The 23,796-nt window shown below is 33.2% G+C and overlaps 2 protein-coding genes across 2 annotated transcripts; both read left to right on the top strand.

The window, feature by feature from the left end:
- The first annotated feature begins 18,504 nt into the window (after positions 1 to 18,504).
- Positions 18,505 to 22,004, top strand: LOC108734868 (SPARC). The gene is made up of 6 exons (XM_025981517.1): positions 18,505 to 18,616; positions 18,999 to 19,209; positions 19,400 to 19,662; positions 20,714 to 20,913; positions 21,435 to 21,582; positions 21,647 to 22,004. Exons 1-6 carry the CDS (start codon positions 18,539 to 18,541, stop codon positions 21,725 to 21,727), a joined length of 981 nt encoding a protein of 326 aa, XP_025837302.1. The 5' UTR covers positions 18,505 to 18,538; the 3' UTR covers positions 21,728 to 22,004.
- A 386-nt stretch (positions 22,005 to 22,390) lies between these two features.
- LOC108734869 (histone H2A.V) lies at positions 22,391 to 23,463 on the top strand. The gene is made up of 4 exons (XM_018466584.1): positions 22,391 to 22,493; positions 22,621 to 22,698; positions 22,833 to 22,946; positions 23,200 to 23,463. Exons 1-4 carry the CDS (start codon positions 22,491 to 22,493, stop codon positions 23,392 to 23,394), a joined length of 390 nt encoding a protein of 129 aa, XP_018322086.1. The 5' UTR covers positions 22,391 to 22,490; the 3' UTR covers positions 23,395 to 23,463.
- Positions 23,464 to 23,796: the final 333 nt, after the last annotated feature.

Genomic DNA, 23,796 nt, shown 5'->3' on the forward strand with positions numbered 1-23,796 from the left:
ACATGCACCTTTAACAATCTTTCAATTTCTAAATTAATCGTCCGCGAGTAATAAAGTGACTTCTTTTTATTGAAGGTGCCTCGACCCTACGCTATCCTCTGCTTTATATCCCTACTACTCCTTCCGTCCTAACTTATCTGACTTCCTAGATACTTAAAATCAATCACTTCTAATTTTTCGTATCCTATTTTTATATTCGCTCTTTCCCTACTTTTTCTTCCCTTGCATACCAGTATTTCTGTTTTACTTTTATTTATTTTCAAACAATACTATTTTGTCAACACCTCTTCCATTTTATTTGTCCTCAGAGTAAGTATTCTTTCTTCCTATGTCTGGATAACACATGGTTGAAATATAGAGACCAACTAAATTTTTTCGTTATTTTCTACTTCTGTCAAGTATCTTGACTATCTTTTCCCCTAAAAGGTCAATTTATACATTCGAGGAAGGGTAGGTTCTCAATTTTTCATAAGACACAATTATAGACACTATTTTCCTTAAAAGTCATAACAAGCACGCATGTATGACATAAACATTTGAGCAGTTTAGTGCTTTCTTAGTATTTTAAATAATATTAACCTTAACATACACTAAAACTTGATAGCAAAATATGTTTATTTAATATAATACACATATATTAAATGTCTTTAATTCATTAAGGAACTGTAGGGGCGGGTGAAGCGTACTAATAGTTTCAAATATACCGACTTACAAATCCATATTCATATTTTGCCCACTCGTATCCCTCTGCTTAAAAACAGATAATTTCTAACGTGTCAATCCAGCACGAACATCATCTCTTTGTTTGTGCTCCCAGTTCAGATGAGGTAATTTCAAGTTGATTATATAGTTACAAAACGAACTAATTGTGAAGTACGTATTACAGCGTTCGCGAAACTTACGCTCTAACTTTCCTATTAACAATAACTCAAAATCAGATGTGAGACGTCTTGAACCACATGCATAATAATAATTAGTTTCAGAGCTTTCGATCTAAGTTTGGAATGTATGGATGTATGGTCTGGGAGCTTACAGCACAAACAAATAAAAGGAAACAAAGTCGTATAGCTAGACGTCTTGGCAAGTAAGTACATAATTGCCATAATACAAAGTGTTCGAAACAAATAAATAATCATAGAATAAAAAAAATGTAATATCAGGTAAGGAAAACAACTTATAACTCATAATGGGTTTGCCAATGGTCTATTCAACTCTTTCGCTCGTGCTTATTTATAAAGAAGCCGAATCCCCATGAATCCAAAAATGGAAACCTAATCATCATCATCATAAAGTCGTCAGTCCTAAGACTGGTTGGACACGAACTTCCACTCTATTCTATCCTGACCTAATCTTCGCATTTCCCTAAAACTAGAACATCCCACATCCTTAACTATTTGTGAATAGTAATCTAATCTAGGTCTACCTCTTCTCCCCCTAGCTCCTGTTTCTGCCTCTAATATGTCTCTGACTAGACCTTCATGCTTGAGAAAGTGTCCTACCTACCTATCTCGCCTATTTCTTATTGACTTCCATAGAGTCCTCTGTTCTCCAATTCTTTCTAATACCTCTTCATTTCTAACCTTCTCTATCCACTGTAACCTTTTCTTTTCCGCTGCACCCACCGTTCATATTTCGCACCCGTACAACACTGCGCTCAAGACATACACCTTTAACAATCTTTTTCGAATTTTTATTGAAGGCGACTCGAGCCTGCACTATCCTCTGCTTTATATCCTTACTACTCCTTTCGTCCTGACTTATCTGACTTCCTAGATACCCAAAATCAGTCACTTCTTCTAATTTTTCTTTCTTCCAACTGAAACAGTAATAATAATCAGTAAATAATTTTTAAGCAAGGGTATTTCATTATTGTAATTGAGTTGCAACAACGAAAAACACCTACTCGTTTTTAAGGTATTTTTTTTATGATTCGAATAGTTCATCATCATATGGTCGTCAGTCAGTCAGACTCTTTCCTATCCTAAGCCAATCTTCGAATTTTACTAAACCTATAGAACATCCCACATCCCTCATCTCACACAACTTTATTTGTATACAGTAATCTACCATTAGGCTTACCTTTGCTCCTCTTTACTCCTGCTCGTGCTTCTTGTATGAGTCTAACCTCTAATTAGAGGAGGTATTACAAAAAGTGGGAGAATACAGAATAATGACATGAGAAATAGGACAGTAGAACGCCTTCTATAATTCTATCTTTTTTCATCATCCGCCTATAACTCCACACCCGAAACGCTTCTTAACTTTTTTTATCCGCCACGCTCATCGTCCACGTTTACAAATACACACCTTTAACAATATTCCTCAGGTTTCTTAATTAATCGTTCAGGAGCATGTTTAGATCATTTTTTTAACGACAAATAGGCAACTCAACTCTATGCTACCGTTTTTGCTTTATATCTCTGTCACTCCTTGCATCATGAAATAGTTAGAATGGTTATATAGAAAATGCTCTACCTGTAATTAGAATGTACTCACTTAATTATATGCATACATAGATACATATACTTATAGTTTCGAAGGCGTATAATACTTTGGAGGATATAAGAACTTTGTAAAGTCCATCAGTAGACGACATACCTATGTACATGTAAAGGATTACGTGACAGATATTTCACGAAGCTTAAAAGCAACGAGGAGATTTCTTGAAAGTTTCGTAAGTTTCGGCAAACCTGAAGGTAAGTATTGCTTACTAGGGTCTATTATCATCCCTCGAGCCCTATAAAGAAGCTTGCTAAAAGCAAAATTAGGGTAACATAAAGTACCGCACGGTTACCGTAAACTCCTCCGTGCATAACTTAAGCTACTCCTTTACAAGCCGGTCACTTACTTACATACACTTTACGTACAAAACAAGGTAAACTGTATATGTATACTACATTGTTGTACCTATTACCTATATTTTGATTAGCGAATCTCTAGTCGAGAATTAGAAGCATACACTAATAGAAAATGTATTATACATAAATATTGATTTGTCCTTAAGATGATATCTACCATTTATAATTAAATTTATGGACAAACAAGTACTGTTCATTTCAAGAAGTTAGAGATATGCCCCTTCCTTTTATTAAGATGCGCCGTAGCATAATGCCAAATTCAATCATATTTGTCTGCGGAGCTCATTTCTCCACCGTTCATCGAGCGAGAACTAGACAAAAGTGTACAGTACCATTTGCAAAATTATTTAAACTGCCTCGTTAAAAATTAAGAATATGCTTTATTAAAAGCATATTTAGCCAAAAATAATAACAAGTGAATTAACTTAACGTTCTACACACCTATAAAACTTTTGCTTTGTTTTCTATTGTTAATTTATATGCATTTTTGTTTTAAGAAATTGCTAAACATTTTCGTCTATTACTGTACAGTCTCTAGCCGATCTCCTAAGACCACCCATCGAGAGCTCTGCTCGTTCAAGCTTGTTCCAACTACTTGTGTCTTGCTCACGCCTAGTGTGTATTCTTTCTATCTTCGCGCAGATTTCTTCAAGGTCACAATTCTAACAAATTGAAATGGACTGTATTAGTATTGAATTTTTGCTGAAAAAGACTAAAATTGCATTTCTATTATAGAAAATTAAAAAACCATGAAGTCAATTATGATTGAATTTAGTTGTTTGACTTAATTCTTGATATTTTATAACAACAGTTTACTACAACTGTAAGGGAAATGACGCCGGTAATCTTGCACTAAAAAAGTAACAAAAAAGATGTTCTCTTATATCAACCAAAATCTAGTATTAGATACTTACACCAACAGTTCAAATAATTAATTGAAATATATATAAAATAAAAAATAATTTTTATTGTAAGAAAATGTATATTTCCTTTATTCTTCATCAAGCAAAATCACGTAGGTACTGGCAGTGACGTAACAATAGGGTGGCAGAACGGGGTCCCTGAGATCGACGATGGTTAATATCAAAATCCAGAACAACCACAACCAGATGCAAACAAAGATCTTAGTGAATCATGTTTTGGTATGGAAAATATTCAATCTTTACCAATTTATAAAGATGAAAGTACAACATTAAGCTTTTTTATGTTAAGGGAGGGCCCCATCGGATGCATTTGCCAAGGGCATCAAATAATATAGATACGTCACTGGGTACAAGTTGCATCGCCAATATAGTTTATAAACCTTTAAGATGTGTTTGTATTTTCTCAGAATCCCTACTCCCCTTGAAGCGCGTTGAGAACCGAACGTACTGATATTCCATTGTACATTACATGCAATCGTCTTTTAAAAAATACGACATTCGAAATTCGAAAATTCGTATAAACACATTCAGATTTTTTTTCATATAAATAATAAAGTAATATTGGTTCACCTTCATCATAAGGTCGTCAGTCCTAAGACTGGTTAGACAAGTACCTCCACTCTTTCCTATCCTGAGCTAAACTTCGCATTTCTCTAAAATTAGAACAGTCTTAACTATTTGCGAACAGTAATCTAATCTAGGTCTACCTCTACCCCTCCTAACTCCTGTTTCTGCCTCTAATATGTCTCTGACTAGACCTTCATGCCTGAGAAGGTGTCCTACTAACCTATCTCGCCTCTTCTTATTGACTTCCATAGAGTCCTCTGTTCTCCTATTCTTTCCAATACCTCTTCATTTCTAACCTTTTCTACCCACGATATCCTGATCATCCGCCTATAACACCACATTTCGAACGCTTCCAACCTTTTCTTTTTCGCCGCGCCCACTGTCCATGTTTCGCACCCGTACAACGCCGTGCTCCAAACACACTTTTAACAACAACAATATTGGTTCAATCAAAGCAATTTAAAGCTTTTGAAAGGAAAAGATTTTCGGTCAATTTAGAACAGTTTTCAGAAAAGCAGGAGATATTTTCAGATTGACGTATTTCTTACGTTCACCAAATTATGCATTTTGGCTCGTGCTAACAAAGAAATGTGCAATTTCTATATGTTACGTGAATGTTTTGCCTTACCTGTATAGATATGTATATTCACTCAAATAGGGGGCTGGAAATACATTCTAAACAACTTAAATATGTATGATATTAATTTCATCCAAATCCATGCGGAAACAAAAATTAATATTAACTTTGTTCGGTTAGGAATTCCACAAATTCCATGGTTGAATGATTTAGTCAAGCGTTTGAATGCATTTGTACATCATAAAGAGTCTTTTTGGTTTAATGTTCGACAGCAATATAAACCTGTTGAAACGATATTACTAAATTCTCCGATATTAAATATTAAATGGGGAATGTTATTGTTGCAGTTTTGAGTATTCCTCTTGTTCGAAATCGGCGCTCGACCTGAATAAAAGAAACTTGATAATCCCGGGCACAATGTAGGGAAAATTAATAACTGCAAGGCGTGTGTATACATTTTGCAGCATATGTGCTTGTGCGTGTGTAGGTGTATGTGTGTCCCTGCTCCTCATACACAATACGCCTCTTGTACCAAGAAACATACGTGCTCAGAAAATTTTTGGATTCATTACTTTTATATTCCCACCGGGTGGGAAATTTATCTATTTAATCTTGTTCTTAGTGAAAAATGGTTATTACTTGCATGGAATGCACAACAGATGCTGTTAGAACAACAGCAACAACAACATTATTGTATTGTATTTTGTGCCGTGTATATCTGAGAGAACTGCACAATTAACACATTACTCAGCCCTACGCTCCAAAGATAGAACTTGCTATATACTTTCTTCTTTAAAGGCTTAGACACTCCAGGTTTGGTGGCCTGTTCAGTGGAGTATGTGCGACAGAAGTTATAAAGTTATTGAAACTCCCTTTCGGGCTAAATTTAAATGAACATTTAATCTTTTGCAAGAAAAAACTTGTAACCGTATATTTGAATTGGCCAGAATTGATGCTCCTTTAATCTAAAATCTATATATTTTTGAATATTACACGAATTCAAGCGGTGGTTATTAATCAACACCAAATTTTAGTTCGGGTGAGCTCTCACCTTTAAGATCTGTCACTAACTGCTGATGAAAGGAAAAAGCAAATGGATCAATCCCTGTTAGGCTTGGACAACCGAAATTGTTCATTATGGTTCCAAAAAGAAATTTTCTATAAGGTTTTGTTTCTACTATGGATTTCGCACAAACTCTAGAAACAGCCAGTGTAGTTATTTATCGAAAGTCTAATGTGGTTACTATAAATATTGTATTTGTCATTGCCTTTGGCCAACGTAGTGTACCTGTGAGCAATGGTATTACTAGATACTCAACTTTTATTCGTTCAATTAAACTCCAAACTAAAGGTAAAAACAGAAACATTGAAATATAATAGATAAATAATGCCTGTACAACATTAATACATTAGGTACGTTACAAAGTTCAGGAATCTAGAACAAACAGATGTAAGAGAAATTTACTCAAAATGTTGAACAAGCACCATCTTGAAAACCATCTTGAATTATGTATACTTCGTTTAATTTCTGTAGCGATATGATTTTCAGTTTGACCGGAGCAAAGTAGAAAAGAACAGCACTAGGCCAGAAAAGGAAGGAGATAACTCTCGGCCAAACTCTTAACCGATGAGGAGCGTATAATCCATATAGTACTGCAAGGAAAAATTGACCATTTTATCCACTACAATTGCATTGCTTAAACGTGCTGTTATTGGTACCAATTACTACTGAAAATATCAACGAGATATTTATTTATATTTGAAGACATATTAAAGGCTTTAACGCTTGTTTTCGACTCGCACTACTATTCATGATTGAACAAAACTTTTGGCAGGTACTGTATGAAAAAGTATGTTTAATGAACAAGAGTCGAGAGTAAAATGAGATTTTTTCTCCCTACCTACGATTTTGCTAGCCGGCATCAGAGACATTGGAAGGGGCACATCGCTAGAGAAAGTAAATGAAGTATACTTCCAGTTAAGATTTACCTCCCAACATCGAAATTCGTATTCAGCAGGTCCAGTTTAGTAAAGGACTAATTTGTGTCATTTGTCCAATTATTACACAAAATGCTGCTAGAATTAAAAACTATTAAGAAGTGGACATCGGTACAGAGTTTGTTTATTTACAACAAATAGTATATTTTGATTCACTATACAATGCATTTGAAGAAAAGGCGTATCAATTTAACAAGAAAAGATTATTATGATTTCACCATTTTAAGGGAAATTCAATTAAGCACTTCAAACTTTAGAGTTGTAGTTTATTGGAATGACCACTGAATTTGTACAGCACCAACATTTTACAAAAGATATAAATAAGAGCTTTTGTAGAATTATAAATTGTAAACCACTATAATAATATTATCCAAATAATTTCTGTTAGCACTTAAATACCATCACGTCGTAATTAAGGTTTAACCGCGGAACTCAGTACAGTTTCTCTCAAATTTAATTAAGAGTCTGCACTTGGCGCAATTAATAACCTTTTGTGTCTGGCCACCTTTTAACTACGTAATATCTAGATTCACCGCTACTAGATTTGCTTAAGCACATCTAAGATCCGCAAAATGTTGAAAACCCCAAACAGTCTCAATAAGTAAAATATAAAATATAGAAGAACATAGGCATAGAAGAGATACCTACTTAAAATAGAGTTAAATTGCATCAGGCGATAACTTGCTAGGAGTAAATTTACCTCACAAAAACGCAATAAGTGTAAGCTTTAGATGCGATTTTAAAACTGAAAAGATTTCTTAGAAAATTTATATTAAAAGAGGAAAAAGAGAGACATTTTAATTTGTACTGACGTTTTTCTATGTGCATTGGCGGCTGCAACTTTTTTATTATAGGTGAGCTGAAGGTGATATACCTTTACAACACATTTTTCAATTTTCATATGTAAGAACATGAGGGAACTTCTATTTTAGATTAAATCATTCATTCAATAAGCCCTTTGAAGACAGATGGTTGGTCAATCATAGTATAGTTAATATAATTAATACATCTCTTCAAAATATGTGATACAAATGATAAGAATTTTACCCATATGAACTGATGACTGGCCTAACTAAGAAAAAATAAGGACAAAGTAGAACCCCTTATGAATAAAAATAGTAGAGATATTTTCATAAGAGAATTCCAAACTCTTGAATTGTAATATTTATATTTCTCTAACTCGAATTTTTCTCTATAAATTACCTTCTTAAATTGAATTTACACTACTTTTTGAAAAAAACAACAAAAAAAGGGTTAAATCAGAAACATAATGTTACTGTAGGAACAGACAATACGAGCGAAGTACTTAATACTTTGGCTGATATCGCGATCTGAGGATGTAAGAGTTATTAAAGAGGTGAAGGGGGTTGGGGGGGGGGTTAGCAACAGTAATACATAAAGCAATAACTTTGAAACAAAAATTAAAAGGTTAAAACAGAAATTTTCTTCAACTGAAATTTACCCTAGGAGATTTAAGTTAGGGAAGTTTGACTATATATTAATGTTCTAGTTTTTGAAAACAGTTTCTAATGAAGCAGGTTCAAGTAGTGAAATTGAGACAATCAGTATGTACCTATACAACTGGTAGAAAATGTATTTTATTCTATTTCTTTCCAAGTTCCTTGTCTTTATCTATAAATTGCAGTTTTTAAATGGCGTCAAGTCTTAACCGATTAATTAATGCACTCAATTACTGGCTCTGCATATAAGGAAGACTATGCCAAGCTCCACTCAGGTAGTAGATACAGAAAAGCTATTGTTATTATTATTTAACTAGATTACTATTTTGACTCTCCTTTTCGCCGCCAATGTTCTTGTAACGAGGTTTCTAAAATGTCGTTCATTATACCGAACCCTTTATCAATACGAACTAAAATATCGCAGAGTAGTCAAGAGAAGTTCGTTTCCCGCTGAATATTTTTTAATGTACATACGTGCATACTTACGTTTACGAATCGCGTGTGAAAGCAGCGTAGGGAAAGTTTTTCATGAAAAAGACGAATTTCTGAATGAAAGTTCGTTAAAATTATCCTTCAAAGCTGACTCGGAAATCTTTGAAAAAGACTTAGGTAATTGAATTTTCAGAGCTTTTCATGTTCTGCAATTTTTTTATGCACTGAAAAACGTACTAATTGCTTCAGATTTACCTAAAGATGTAAACGTATCCCTTTACCATTTACAGGGTGAACAAAAATAATCATTATAATGTTGACGACAAAATTGCTGTGGATTACACCACGATCATTAGGATACCAAAAAGGAACAGGTTTTTAAACCATGATAACTACTGAAACGCCTTTATACATATGTTAATACCTTACCTTATCTATTAGATAGTTATCAGTGAAATAGTTTGTTCAATTTTTAGTGAAGTAAGCGCGAATGTGGTGGAACTAATATAAATTAAAGGTATTCCGGCCGAAGTTTTACCGTGAAATGACAATAAGTTTTATGTTAATCATTTTTCACCATTCTTATTCATCATCATAAGGTCGTCAGTCCTAAAAGTAAAGTGGTTGGACGAGCACCACCACTCATTCCTATCCTGAGCTAATCTTCGTCTTTCTCAAAAACTAGAACATCGCCCATCCTTAACTATTTATGAACATTAATCTAGTCTAGGTTTACCTCTACTCCTCTTAATTCCTGTTTCTGCTTATGACTCTGACTAGCCCTTCATGCCTGAGAAGGTATCCTACCAACCTATCTCGCCTATTTCTTATTGACTTCCATAGAATCTTCATTTCTAACCTTTTCTATTCACGGTATCCTCATCATACGCCTGTAACACCACATTTGTAACGCTTTTAACCTTTTCTTTTCCGCCATACCCAATGTCCATGTGTCGCACCTGTACAGATGTAATAATCTTTTTCTTTTTCTTTTTCATTCTTATTGTCAGTAATAAACTTTTACGGCAAATTTAACGGCATGTTTTGATAATTTGAAAAGTTAAGTAACTTTTCAGCCTTATTAATTCATAAGAATTTTTGTGCTTGACAGATATTTCGTAAACAACAAAAGAAAATAAAAGGAAAAATAAGTTGTCAAAGTCGAATATCGGCAGCACTCACTTTTATTCCATGTTACAGCTCAACAGCTCGGGTACGGTAGGAAATCTCTCCTTGCATTATCAATTCAAAAGCATATAATATTATTTAATTACCCATTTTTATTTTTAAATATAGAGTCGTTTGGCAACATTAATAGTTATAAGATTCCCAAACCACAAGCCTATTTAAGAAAATATATGGGATTCCCAGACTTGTGTAATTCTGACTATTCAGCCCTACTGTAACGTTTTGTGGAATTCAATTTAAAAGGACATGTCAAAGCAGATTTCTCTCTCTACGTTCGGTGTACCTACACCGCTGTACAAATTTATACTTACCCGTTAAGAATTAAAATCGCTGAAATGAAACAAATAAATTATTTACTCCAGAATTAGGGAGGAAGTTTGATATAAATATTGATGTGTACTCTGTTTTATCGTTCATCGTTCTCATAGTTCCAGAAACCTTTGAACATAAATAAATACCAAAATCGTTTTGTCTACTAACAACCCTGTTCCGTGTTTCGAGAGCTCTCCAATTCTTTTACCGTTGATTGCCTATACAAGCAAATTTTTAACACCCTTACAAGAGCATCCATATTTAGTCCCTAAAGGAACCTGTAATTATTCGAGGAACTTTAGAAGAATTTCTAAATGCTACATTGCTGATTTTAAAAGATTGAAAAAGTTAATTTTGAAATCAGATAGTTTTGTTTTCAGTTATTTACAAAGGGATAAGTTCATTTTAATAATCTAACTTAATAAAAACCGGTTATAATTTCACAAAATGACGCTATCGTGTATGAGCTTTATTAAAATTTAAAAGTTATTTCCTTGAAATTCCCCTTACCCATCCTTCATGCCTTTTCTTTATTATTGTGTGTATAGTGTCGGCCATTATCATCTACACTTATCACTTCTCCACATTCTTCCATTAATTTATCTTTTACATTCTTCAAAAGACACCCAGTCATCCGTACGACTGGGTAGTGTCGGATTCCCGAGGAAGGTATCCTCGGACCTGCCGACTAAAATCCCTCTACCTCAGACCGTTGTAGGACCTATCAATTCAGGTCCCCTTCAGCCCCGGTACCTCGAGGGCGAGGGTGCTCAGAATTCTAGCTTCAATTCCTGGTCCGCCAATTGGTGTCAGACTCGAGAGGGCAGTTGGTTGAAAGTCCGCGTGCTGAGCAGCGAGGCGTCTAAGGGTATGGATAGGACCGAATCTGAGGATTGCTCATCTCGTTAACTTTGAGGCAGTACGGTGGCTTTCTGGGTGGGACCAATCCATCTGACGTAGGGGAAATTCCAGGGAGTCCTCTCATTCCATCCTGACACAGCTGTGCTGGTTTAGCTGTACGTGAAATCTTCATTAGTTATTATCTCACAACACCTTTTCTTTACCACATTACCTATATCCGTTCTTTATCTTCTCAATTTTTAGAGTTGTTCTTGACTTATCATTACTTCTCTTAGGGTTTTTCCCTCTCCTTGACTCATCATATTTGTTTTCAATACCTATTCGAGTTTTTTTCAATATCGCCCCTATTGCAGTCCTCTCAATTTTACTTTATATTGCAATTTTTATTATCTTCTTACAGTACCATTTGATATACCCTTTTCTAAATTTAAAATTCTTTTTGTATACCCCCTTTTGATATTTTATACTTTTTTGTACTCTTTCCAACCCTATATTGTCCTCCTATAATTCTTTTCCAATTCCCCAAATCCTTCCTAAAATTGTGTTTGATTCCTACACAAGCAAATATTTTTACACCTTTACAAGGACAACCATATTTACAATTAGTCCAAAGAACTTATAATTGTTCAATGGGCTTTAAGACCCCAGAAGAATTTTTAAATACTGTATTACTGGTTGTAATGGGAAAAAAAGTTAATTTTGAAATTAGATACTTCTGAATTTTGATTTGCATATTATTTTCAGTTATTTACAGACTGTACAACAACCGTTTAAAATTTAAAATGCCACAAAATGGAGTTAAATGAAGATCTATTCCTTAAAGATCGATACTACTACGTGTAAATTACAGTCTTCAAGTTAGACAACCTAATATGCTACTGCATATAGCGGGTGGTTTATGTATGGTACTTAAAGTAAGCTTAAAGTTAAGCAGAGTTTGATATCATACAACAAATTAAGTAAAAAACTGCTCAGACAATAAATATTTAAGCAAATAATTTAAACTAGATCCTGTTTTACAGTTATTCATTGTACGTTCTTACTTTAATATAAGAGTTAAATGTGTAAAACCAAAAAAATAATGATTCTGATCGACATTGTTCCAATTGAGCTTATTAAAAATAATTAAACGACACACTTAATAGCTATTTATATCAACATTAATTAAGTGATGTTGACTTATCTCTGATTTTGCTTAAGAGTGTTAATATAACAAGCGAATGATGTAACATATGCGCGCATATGGAGAAGAATGAACATATAAAGTATGTCTGTATGTGTACATTTACATGGTGTATATTGTGGGTTGGTATGTGTATGAGGTTTTAAAGAATGATGCATTTAGGTCATACCATTTGTACAGATCCGGACTGACTTGGAAAATATTATTGTATAAAACAACAATTATTATTACACTAATCAGTTAACAACAAAACAAATGTTTTTAAATTTCATTTCAGTTTATATTCTTCCAGTAGTAGTAATTTTTAGGTTTTCTAATGATTTTTAAAAATGCAAAGATTTGATAACCAACGCACCGGTACTAGCATACCCTGATTTTACAAAGACGTTTACATTAACAACAGACGCAAGTAATTACGCCATTGGATCCGTTTTGTCCCAAAATGGAAAACCTGTAGCTTTCTACTCACGCACACTCAATACAGCCGAAAGAAATTACGCAACTATTGAAAAAGAACTGCTAGCCGTCGTAGATTCTTGCAAGCACTTTAGGCCATATTTATTTGGAAAACGTTTTATTATAGAAACAGATCATCAACCCTTAAAATGGCTAACAACAGCAAAAGAAATCAACTCAAGATTTGCACGTTGGAAAATTCGACTCGCTGAGTATGATTTTGAAGTCCGTTATAAAAAAGGCAAAGAAAACAAGGTAGCAGATGCTTTAAGCAGACTCGAAAGGGATACTTGTGAACTGAATATTCAAGAAACGACTGCCGAAGATCTAGAAGCATTATCTATAATACCAAATGTAGACGAGGATGAAATACTTCAAGATGCTGATGATATAATTGAAGAATACTGGAAAGAACAAGTAAGTCAAAAAGAAGAGCAATCAGAAACACAACATACGGCAGAAGAAAGCCATACGTTTGCANTTGTTACGTTGCCCTTTAGCAATAAGTACGTTATGTATTAAAGAAGCAATTTGTGAAGGATTTAACCGTCCATATTAGAAGAAGTGATAAAAGTATTTAATTAATGCGTTAAGGGAAAGACTAGACTCTAATTAAAGCCAGTGCAAAATCGTTTTTGAAGAATTAATTACAAAAAGACTTAATTATTTATATCTCGCATCCTTTTGATTTTAAAAAATATTTAACAAAATTTATAAAACATAATTTAATCCTTGCCAGAAAATTCTGCATGATGTAGCATGGATATCGCTTAAACTCCACATTTACCGTAACAATTTCAAAAATTGTAATTCACACCACAATTATCTCTTCAGATGGAATATATTCTAAATATAGTCCGTCTATCATAAAGCAATAAAATGCCACAAAATGACCGCTCTTATTTTGAATTGCCTATTATGGCACCTTTCAAACGAAACACGTGTTGTGTTTTGTTATTCTCAAAATATTTGTTTTATGCATTTCACTGTCAATAGTACAAGAAAATCAAATTGAGTCTTGTAAAAATTGAACTGAAGAGAAAATTCGGTAATTCAAACCCTCTAACAAAATTGGGAAACTGCAGTTTAACTTCAGGTATTTTATAATATGGAGCACAAGACTCCTGGTAATTCGGGCTGCAGCCAGACGATCGGTTGATGACTTTTTTAGAATTAGATCGGGAAATTCTCGGAATAAAGTGTCTATACATGATTTGCGATTTTACCTTTAAGTGTTTTTTAATTCTCAATATTAGTGAGTCTCCATTGCGATAATATCAATACCAAAAGTATCAGCTTCTGAATGAAGATGACACCTTTCGAAACGTGTGGTTTATTCCTTTCCCCTTCATAATTTATGTAAAAAAAATCTTCGGCACAAAAGAACGTGCTCGGTTCCATAAGCTTCGCTATTAAGAATTTACACTGTATTTGTCAAATTGGCAAAAGTGGACAATAAAGTTTTTATAAATAGTTACATTTGCGTGGGACAAGTTTATCTTTTATTCACTACGTTTCCTGTTAACTCTTTGCTATCGAAGGAAGTGATGATGGATACCGAGAAGAAGACATCAAAATACATATTTTGCGTTCTACTTTTTAACCTTCGATACAGTTTTGCATGCAATACAGCAAGTCAAAGTTTACTGTCAAATTTCAATTTTATCAACATTTATTTGCTACAAAGTTCGATCAGAAGATAACCCCGTACTGAAATTTAAACCACTGGAAGGCTATTTTTTAAACGTTTCTCTTTAAACACTTAGCGGATATTTAAAATTAGGTACTTACTCAAAAAAGCTTTTGCGATAATTTTATTCCAACTAATCGAAAACAGTCTCGTGGCGTATAAATTAAAATCACATAACGTTGGAATCGTCGCGTCGTTTTCCACGAACTCGTTTCTACAAGGGCTTTTCATATTAATATAAATAACGTTTAATAACCATTCATGAGGATGTTATAGTTATAAGCATAAAATGAAGAGAATAAAAAATGGAACTTTTTTCTTCATATTTGCCTCAAGAGTATTGACTATTGATAGTCTTCGTTAACGACAGATGGATGAAGAAGGAGGGTAGATTTTGGTCTGGACTCTCCCCTTCCCGATAAAAAAATCAAAATTCAACATTCAGTCAACATTGGTAATATATTTCGACTTTCAATTTGACACATACAATTCCACTCCGCGTTTAATTGTTCAGTTTTTCAAAAAATTTTTCGAAAATTTCGCTTTCTCAAATTGTTAAAGGCTTTCTGGGCCAGTAAGTGAACTGATGCTCTCCTGATTCAGTTCTGAAGGTCGTCGTCAGTTGGAGTTGCTTCCTAAAGTTTCGCTAGCACGGGCGGCGGAGCTGCAAGTCCTCATCTAGCAATAGCATCAGAAATGGAAGGAACTCTAAAGATTACCATTCATGCTAGCGAAACGTTAGGAAGTAACTCCAATCGACTAAGGCCTGAGACTTAAATCAGGACAGCAGCAGTTCATTTCATGTTCACACAAATCAATACGAGTAAAAATATTTAACGAAGCAGGACCGTTGAGACGCTAACTTTTCAGTCTTATCAAAGCCGCAATTCGATGGTTCAACACTAAATGCAATGTGACGGATTTTAAAACGGAATTTCCTTCTAAATGCACCTACAGCTAAAGACAGGAAGCCTCGAAATATCATCAAAAATTGACCGCTTAGGTCCAAAATCTTCAAACTACAATTTTTCTGAAGAACGTTGTTACATTTTGTGGGATTTACAAATGTTCATCAAGGATATCGACTTGTTGAACTGAGTCAACAGTGTATCTACCCCTACGTGGTAGATGTGTAACCAAAGACAACACCAGAAACTTTTTGTTCTGTTTGATTGGATTTTTATGTTACTTTTGCATCCGTTGCATACCAATATTTAAATATATTTGGAAATTAATCAATCAAAAGCGAAACATCCATAAGTAACAATTGCAAAACGTTCACCGAAAACAGAAATTATTCATTTCTTTATCAACATTTTTGGTTAACGTATGTTGTATTTTTACTGTATTTTTTCAACTACGTCTACCTGAAAAATCACATGCTTCTCTAGAAAAAGTTCTAAACTAACCGAACTCTCAAAATCTGTTTTAAAAAAAGCATAGCAACCCTCAAAGACTTTAAATTACATTTATTTGACTATTATTTATATGATTATTAATATGAGAAGACGACTGATGGTGATGCCTCTCTTTGTGTATGTGTATATCAAAATGCATTTATTCAAATCCCGTCGAATTTTATTTAGGTGACATCAACATTCTAAGTATAAAAAATCAAGTAGGTCATGTTTGTTTCTGGGTAAACTTAACACGCGGTATTTTCATCGGACCATTTTGCTTTTCAAACTCATACAGTAGCACATGTTTTATTGCAACATGAAATAATGCTTCGAAATAGATTTGCTACCCATAAAACTTTTAATTACTTGAAACCCAACACGCTGTACTCCACATTTGATTCTTTGCCAAGAAAATAAAACCAGTTACTCCAGGAAGAGTTTATATGGAAATGCATATACATAGCAGCCGTATTTGCACCCATAATTATTATCCCAGCTACCTTCATATGCCGACTATTATCAGTAACCAAAAGGGAATTGCAATTTACTCTCTGTAACGATGTTTCAACTTCTGAAAGATTAAGTTACTCCCCTCTAATTCATAATAAGAAGAAGTCAAATATTGTTTACAAGACGGCAGCTTTCTCCTTATTTTTTATTAATCAAAGTCAATCTTTCAAAAGTAAAATTAATTAGTCCTTTATAAAAAAGGCTATTGGTATTATCTGAACATTGTCGTTAATAAAAGTTCATTCTCTTTAAAGACTTTTTTCCAGATGAGTGAAATTCATTAGAACACAAAGTTGGAATTTTTATTTTTAGTAGAAGCCTCAAATAGATATAATTATATGTACTAGTACCTACTTCTTAATTTTCAGACACAGAAAGGTACAAAACTGGTATAATATTAAATCAAACAATGTTGTACGTAATAAAATAAAGCGTGGTGAATAACTGATCATCATGTTATTATTATTAATTATCAGAAAACGACAATTCCAAACAGTGCAATGCTTGTCTATACAATCAGTGAACTTTTGCTTATGAAGAACCATTTGTGCTTTATACTAATCGTATGTGCAGAATGGATAATATCACATTTCATACTGACTTCTCACTTAATCAGCAAAATGTCTTTTATGTACTATCTCATGTTACTGCTAGGCAAATTATAATTTATTGTACACCATTAAAGAAAACACATTTAAATCCGTTAGGTAAGGATTTAAGTTCGATCCCAAAATACAAAGTATTCCAATCAAAGTATAGAGTAAGGTAAAAATCAACTTGTAATCGTTGCACTATTGGTGCTTATGTTATAGTCTAGACGTGACTAATAAATTGTTTTGTCCTTTGATCCAACGGAGACTCAACTCTTACTAAGGACAAAATTAATAACTTGATTGACTAGTCAAAAGCAAAAGCAGATAATTTTTTTTTCTTTGTTTGACTGTTCGGTGTGTTCACTCCTCCTCAGGATTAACCAAAATCGTCACGACTTTGAGGTGAAACCATGATCTATTTCGGGGTTTGGTCAAATCCTAGGATTCAGTAGTCTTCTCGCGGATAGAAATAATAACACTCAAAAGGCTTCTTTTAGCACAGCCGAGTCAAGTTGTTCTTCTTGTCAACTTCTGATTGTGTAATATCCATTAAAATATATGATTTGATTCGACTCTGGTGGAAACATAGGCATTGCTTTTTATAACAATGATGCGGTTATTGTTGGAATGAATGTTTTTTTAAGGAAAACTTAAGTAGCTGTTACTGAATCCAAATATATTAGTAAGAACTAAATGTCGATAGCTTATTATTTGTAATGAAAACAAATTAAATTGAGGTCATCACCAGGTATAATACGAACTTATTATTTTAGTGAAAGATAATGTCTTCAAACCACTTTTAGCTCTTAAACTTTTAAAAATTGAAAATTTAATGTGTGCTAATGTAAAATGTTGTTCAACTTGAACATTTCCTGCTTTTGCCATTGCACAAATCTTTTTCAAAAGTAGTAACGGTGATCAATCCACTATTGGCATCAGTAACTATATGTTTATCTTTAAAGACAAACATAAAGAACATGCATGTGGAGGCGTTTCGTAGGATTCCTTCAAGGATTTTTAAAATTCAGTATACTTGTGAATATTTACAAAGCAAACTTTTAAATGTTCATACTAAATTTAATAATGTAATAATCAAACCGCGAAACGTCTTAAAAATACAAGGGATATCGACAGTGTTTGGCCAAAGTAACTTTTGATGTCAATAATATTAATAAAATAAATGACCCGAAGAAATGCAGAGTTATGTAATTTTTCAGCTTGTAGGTCGGTTGCAATATGGATGATGTCATAGCACATATGTCGGCGACTAAAAATATACAGTTATTGTATGTGCAAAATCGTTAATTTAACGTTAATTGCTGAAACTTCCTCTTCAAAATTCTGCGGAATTTTCATAATCCGACATTGCTCGCATTTCAGACAAAAATGGAACAAAACATAAAACTGATTTTTATAATTTATTGATCATCTTATAACAATTATTTTTATCAAAATTAAATATAATATGCGAAATTTCAGGTATTAGATTTTAAAATGGAATTTTCTTTTTCAGGAGAGCTATCAACAAAAATGGAATTAAAATTAATTCTTCTGTTTATTTTGGCCGCAATTCTAATTTCTGAAATTCAATCTGCTGAACATAAAGAGGTATAATATCCATATTTATTTTTACTTACTCATTTTTCCTCAATATCTACATTACGGCGACATCTGCCACGAATCCTACAAACTAATTGGAAAATTGAAAAGGAAATAGTATTTGAGAATACAATTTCAATTTTTGTCGAAGAAAAATTGTTTCTTTTAAAAGAACCACACACACGGAATGCAATACATACAAAATTTATTTTACAAAACCCTTAAACATATTTCAGTAATAAAAGATTAAGGATTAACTAACCATTGCGGTTTTATTCGGCAAACTGTAAAACTCAAATGGAAGTACATATGTCTTACAAATATACTATTTCTGCGTCTGTTTTTTAAAATCGTGTGTAATAACTTATAGTATAGGTTTATAAATGTTTAGAGAAAGCATAAGTATCGCAAACACAAGAAATGGTCTCCACCTGCAGCACTGTCAAGCAATTTGGATGAGGAAGGTCCACAAGGAATCTCAGACGAAGAAGAAGCCCTTAAAGTTGCCGAAGATTTAGCAAAACAGCAAGAACGAGAAAGAGAAAGGGAAACTTCTGAAGCTGATGATTCTGACGTAACTGATGACAAAACTCCCCTTATTGGTAAGAATTGTATAGGTATTAGCAATTTCGCTACAAAAACACGAGATGAAATAACAATTACAGCAAAATTGTTTATACAAATTGTAATGGTATTGTAGTAACAAATACCACATTTAGATAGATGTGCGATGCAATAAAATTTGCTGCAAATAGAACAATGCAAAAAATGAAGTTTCATTTTCTATTCTAGACCCGTGCTCTAAAGTACATTGCGGAGCTGGTAGAGTTTGCCAGTTAGATGAAAATGAAGATCCTCTCTGTGTGTGTATCCCAGAATGTCCCGAAGAGACAGAAGAACGTCGTAAAGTATGTTCCAACTATAACGAAACATGGCCATCCGACTGTTCTATCTACCAACAACGTTGCTGGTGTAGTACCAATGACAAAAAATGTAAAGAAGAAAAATACAGACACATCCACATCGAGTACTATGGCGTCTGCCGTGATATGCCGGTAAATAATTATAAGTTTCTTATTTGTTTCTAGTCATATCTCGCATTACCTAAACCATATCAAAGCGTTCTAGAAATGCTCTCTTTAATGTATAATCCATAACTAATTAAATTAAACAATGGGACACTTATAAATACACCTGAAGACTGAAGGAGAAGTTAATCCGCTTAGACAACCTTCGTCCAATAACTTGGATAGGTTGGACAGCTGGACCAAACAAGTGAATTCAAAAAACTAAAAAAAAAAGCATTTTGGTGTTTCATTCTCACCAGCTAGTAAAGTTAGTGGGCGGACAGTCCTTCCGGATTATGCCCGAATGTAGGGCGGAAGGCCTTCTTCAGCCTTCTTTCACGAATCGTGGGAACGGATGGGTGAACAGGAGTATCTGTGGAATATTACTGTCTTAGCATTTGCGTAAATGATCCAAGGAAATCAAACAAATACTTAAACCAGGAGAGACAAACCGGGAGTCGAACCGGTGTCTTCCCGAATGCTTAAACAATAGTCTAAACCTCTCGGTAGTGAATCCACTGATATAACGGTTTATGGACAGATCGCCATGATTATACCATTTCGAACGATGGCGTCCCACTCTTTACATTTAATTAATTATCAATTATACATCAATGAGAGCATTGTTTTTTTATGTAATTCTTTTATGAAATACGACTAGAAATGTATGAGTTATTTAATTTTGAAATCGCCCATTTATTCTATTTATTAATCTCTGTATCGTCTTCAACTCCAAAACTGGCTGTACACGCACTTCAACGTTTTCCTGTCTTGAGCCAATTTTCATATTTCTTAAAAACTAGAGCAGCTTACATCTCTAACAATTTACAAACACTAATGTAACCTCCTGTTCTGCTTCTACTTTATTGCTAACTAGCCCTTCATATCTGAGGTCTCCTACCAGCCTATTTATTCTTATTGACTTCCATGGTGCCCTCCCAAAGCCGCAGATCTTTTATGTTGCAAAAAAAAATACTTTAATTCTATTTATGTTTGGAATTTAATGAATAAATAAAGGAAACAGGAATAATCTTTACAGGAATGCAAGAAAGAAGAAATGGACGACTTCCCACGCAGGATGAGAGATTGGCTCTTCAACGTTATGAGAGATCTTGCTGACCGTCAAGAACTCACTCCTCACTACTATAAAATGGAAAAAGAAGCCGAAAATAATCTCACTCGTAGATGGGTTAATGCCGCTATTTGGAAATGGTGTGACTTAGACATGAGTCATGACAGGTACGAATTTTTTATAATGTTTATTTAAACGTTTAAAAAATCCTTCATTTTACAAAATCTAAGCAAATTTAACGACATAACAAATATCAATAGACCCCTAAATCTAAGTGATAGTTAACGTGAAGAACTATTCAAACGGTCCACCAAAATCACGTTATCATAAACGAATATATCCAGTTTCCCCCAAGATTTGTCAAAGTGTTTATGACCTGCCTAATTTTTGAACTTTCTTTCGAAAATTTATGTTTTTATTATTAATCCAGTTAAACTGTACTTTTCACTCGTTAATCAGTATATCCTACACTTTTTTTTAGTTAAACAAAAACATCTGAAACATAAATATCAAAACGCGTAAGATTTTTTAATATATCCTTTGATGTGCTTAAAGCTATTGTTTGATTTGGCCTAAGTTTGACAGTGGTTAATAAAATAAATAGATAAATTGTTTGACAGGTACGAAAAACATCATCTCCCTCATCGAAATGTACAAGTTGTAGTTTTATGAAATAATTTTGTTACAGAACCGTGTCGCGACACGAACTCTTCCCGATTCGTGCCCCATTAATGTCCCTAGAGCATTGTATGGCTCCGTTCTTGGACTCATGTGATACTGATAACAATCACAAAATTACACTTAAAGAATGGGGAAAATGTTTAAATATTGACGAGGTAAACAACCCTTATTTAAAAATTTATATTATTAATTAACTTCCCTTTTTTGTATTAATTTCAGGACGAATTGGAAGACAGATGCGATGAAATTGAAGAAAATAATAACAAAAACAATGACAATAAAATCAACGAATTAGTTTAAACATAAGCATATTTAAATTTTAGATATACTTCTTATGTATGATACTTTAATAAGTTTTTCTTGGAGTTAAAAATTAAATGTAAAATTAAAAACTCACTGCCAAATAATGTTAACGTAATTGTTATTCATAAATAATATTGATAGGCCTTTTTATTGTTACTGTTTGTGCCAATTAGTTATCTAATAATGATTTCCAATGCTCTTTAATTAATTAATACAGTCTCTAGCTTAGAATATACGAAATACAAATATTGTAAATAAAGTTTTTACTTTCTAATTTGTATTTTTACTTTAAAAATTACAATGTATGTAAAATGCTACGAAATATTAAATATAAATCCTAGAAAACTATGTTCCTATACAATTTCTTAAAAACACGTTAATTTAAGTTAATCTAATGAACAAAATAAAATTCAAATTAAATATTACAATATGCAAAAATTAAATTATTGGGTCGGTAATATTTAGTATATATTTTACAATTTATAATATTTTTTAAGAAATTGGTTTGATAATGAGTCATACGTGTATAAACCTTCGTCTTTTGAAATAATTATGCCACCGTTGGTTAACAAAATTTTCACACCCTGTACATCATATTTGATGGATTTAATGAATAGTAACATTTATTTTTGATTGGTTGCTAGAATCACGTGACCGAAAACGCTTGCGCTTTACCCACAATACCGTTTGGCGGGTACGTATACGTATCATAGAAATCGACGGTTAGAGGTGTACCTTGTAATTATTTGGACAAATTAAAATGGTATTTAATTTTTTCTTACTACTGAAAAATGTGTAAATATTACTGTTTAAAAATGTGTTTGATGTTTATTATATTTACATGTTATAAAGGTGTACAAGTGCATAATGGAATTTTTTGGTTTGTTTAGGCTGGCGGTAAAGCAGGCAAGGACTCCGGTAAAGCTAAAGCAAAAGCAGTTTCAAGATCAGCGAGAGCCGGTCTTCAAGTAAGTAATTTTAACTTAATTTATTGCTCACATTGCAGATTATTTTTATATCAAATTAACATGATCCGAGTGTGATTGATTAATTTTCGTGTTGGTAAGGTTAGTTTGTAAGTTGCTAATTGCATTATTTTTAGTTTCCTGTTGGAAGAATCCATCGACATTTAAAAAATCGCACCACAAGTCATGGACGTGTTGGGGCCACAGCTGCTGTTTATTCAGCAGCTATTCTTGAATATCTAACAGCCGAGGTATGTAGATGAGCCGCCATTTTTGTTACTGTTTCGCTACTTGTCTTACTACATTTCCCGCCTAAATTCAAATTTATGTATCCCAATTTGATTTCTGAATTTTACTAAAATGAACCTAAAATACATATTTTCTGTAAAAGTAGATTAAAATGGCAATTAAAGACAGCTTTTATTTAGTTTTAGATATGTTTTCTTTTGACATCTGTAAAATATTTATAATATAATAGGATATACAGAGTGTTTTTGTAAGTAGGTATTGGAACTGGCTGGCAATGCTTCTAAAGATTTGAAAGTGAAAAGAATTACTCCCCGTCACTTACAACTTGCTATTCGTGGTGATGAAGAGTTAGATAGTTTAATAAAAGCAACAATTGCAGGAGGTGGTGTCATCCCTCACATTCACAAGTCGCTGATTGGGAAAAAGGGGGCACATTCGCAACCCGCTTAAATAGATTCCTAGAGTGTAATATGATAATTTAAAAAAGTTGTTTATGTATGAGATATAATGATATGCTTACGATGTGTTTTAATATCGTAACACTTATTTCCTTCTGTTTAAATAAGTGCTCATCATATTGTCATTTAACATACAATTTATTAGTCAGTTTTGGACCAGTTTTCACACGGCAAATGAAAGTTTCTTATTAGTTTGTATTATGTGGAAAGGTAGAGATGACGTGGTTGTAATGCCCCTTTTGTGTACTACATTTCTGTAGTAATAACAGAAAATTACTATTGCGTTAATGTGCCTTGGAAGCATTATTTAGAGTAAGTTTTGGTCTCCAGAGTTGGTAATTTACTGCATAGTTTTAAAGTGTAACTTGATGAATGTTTGTTAGCTTAGTTTTTA

The sequence above is a fragment of the Agrilus planipennis genome, unplaced genomic scaffold (genome assembly GCF_000699045.2).
Source record: "Agrilus planipennis isolate EAB-ADULT unplaced genomic scaffold, Apla_2.0 scaffold50, whole genome shotgun sequence".
Classification (NCBI taxonomy): domain Eukaryota; kingdom Metazoa; phylum Arthropoda; class Insecta; order Coleoptera; family Buprestidae; genus Agrilus; species Agrilus planipennis.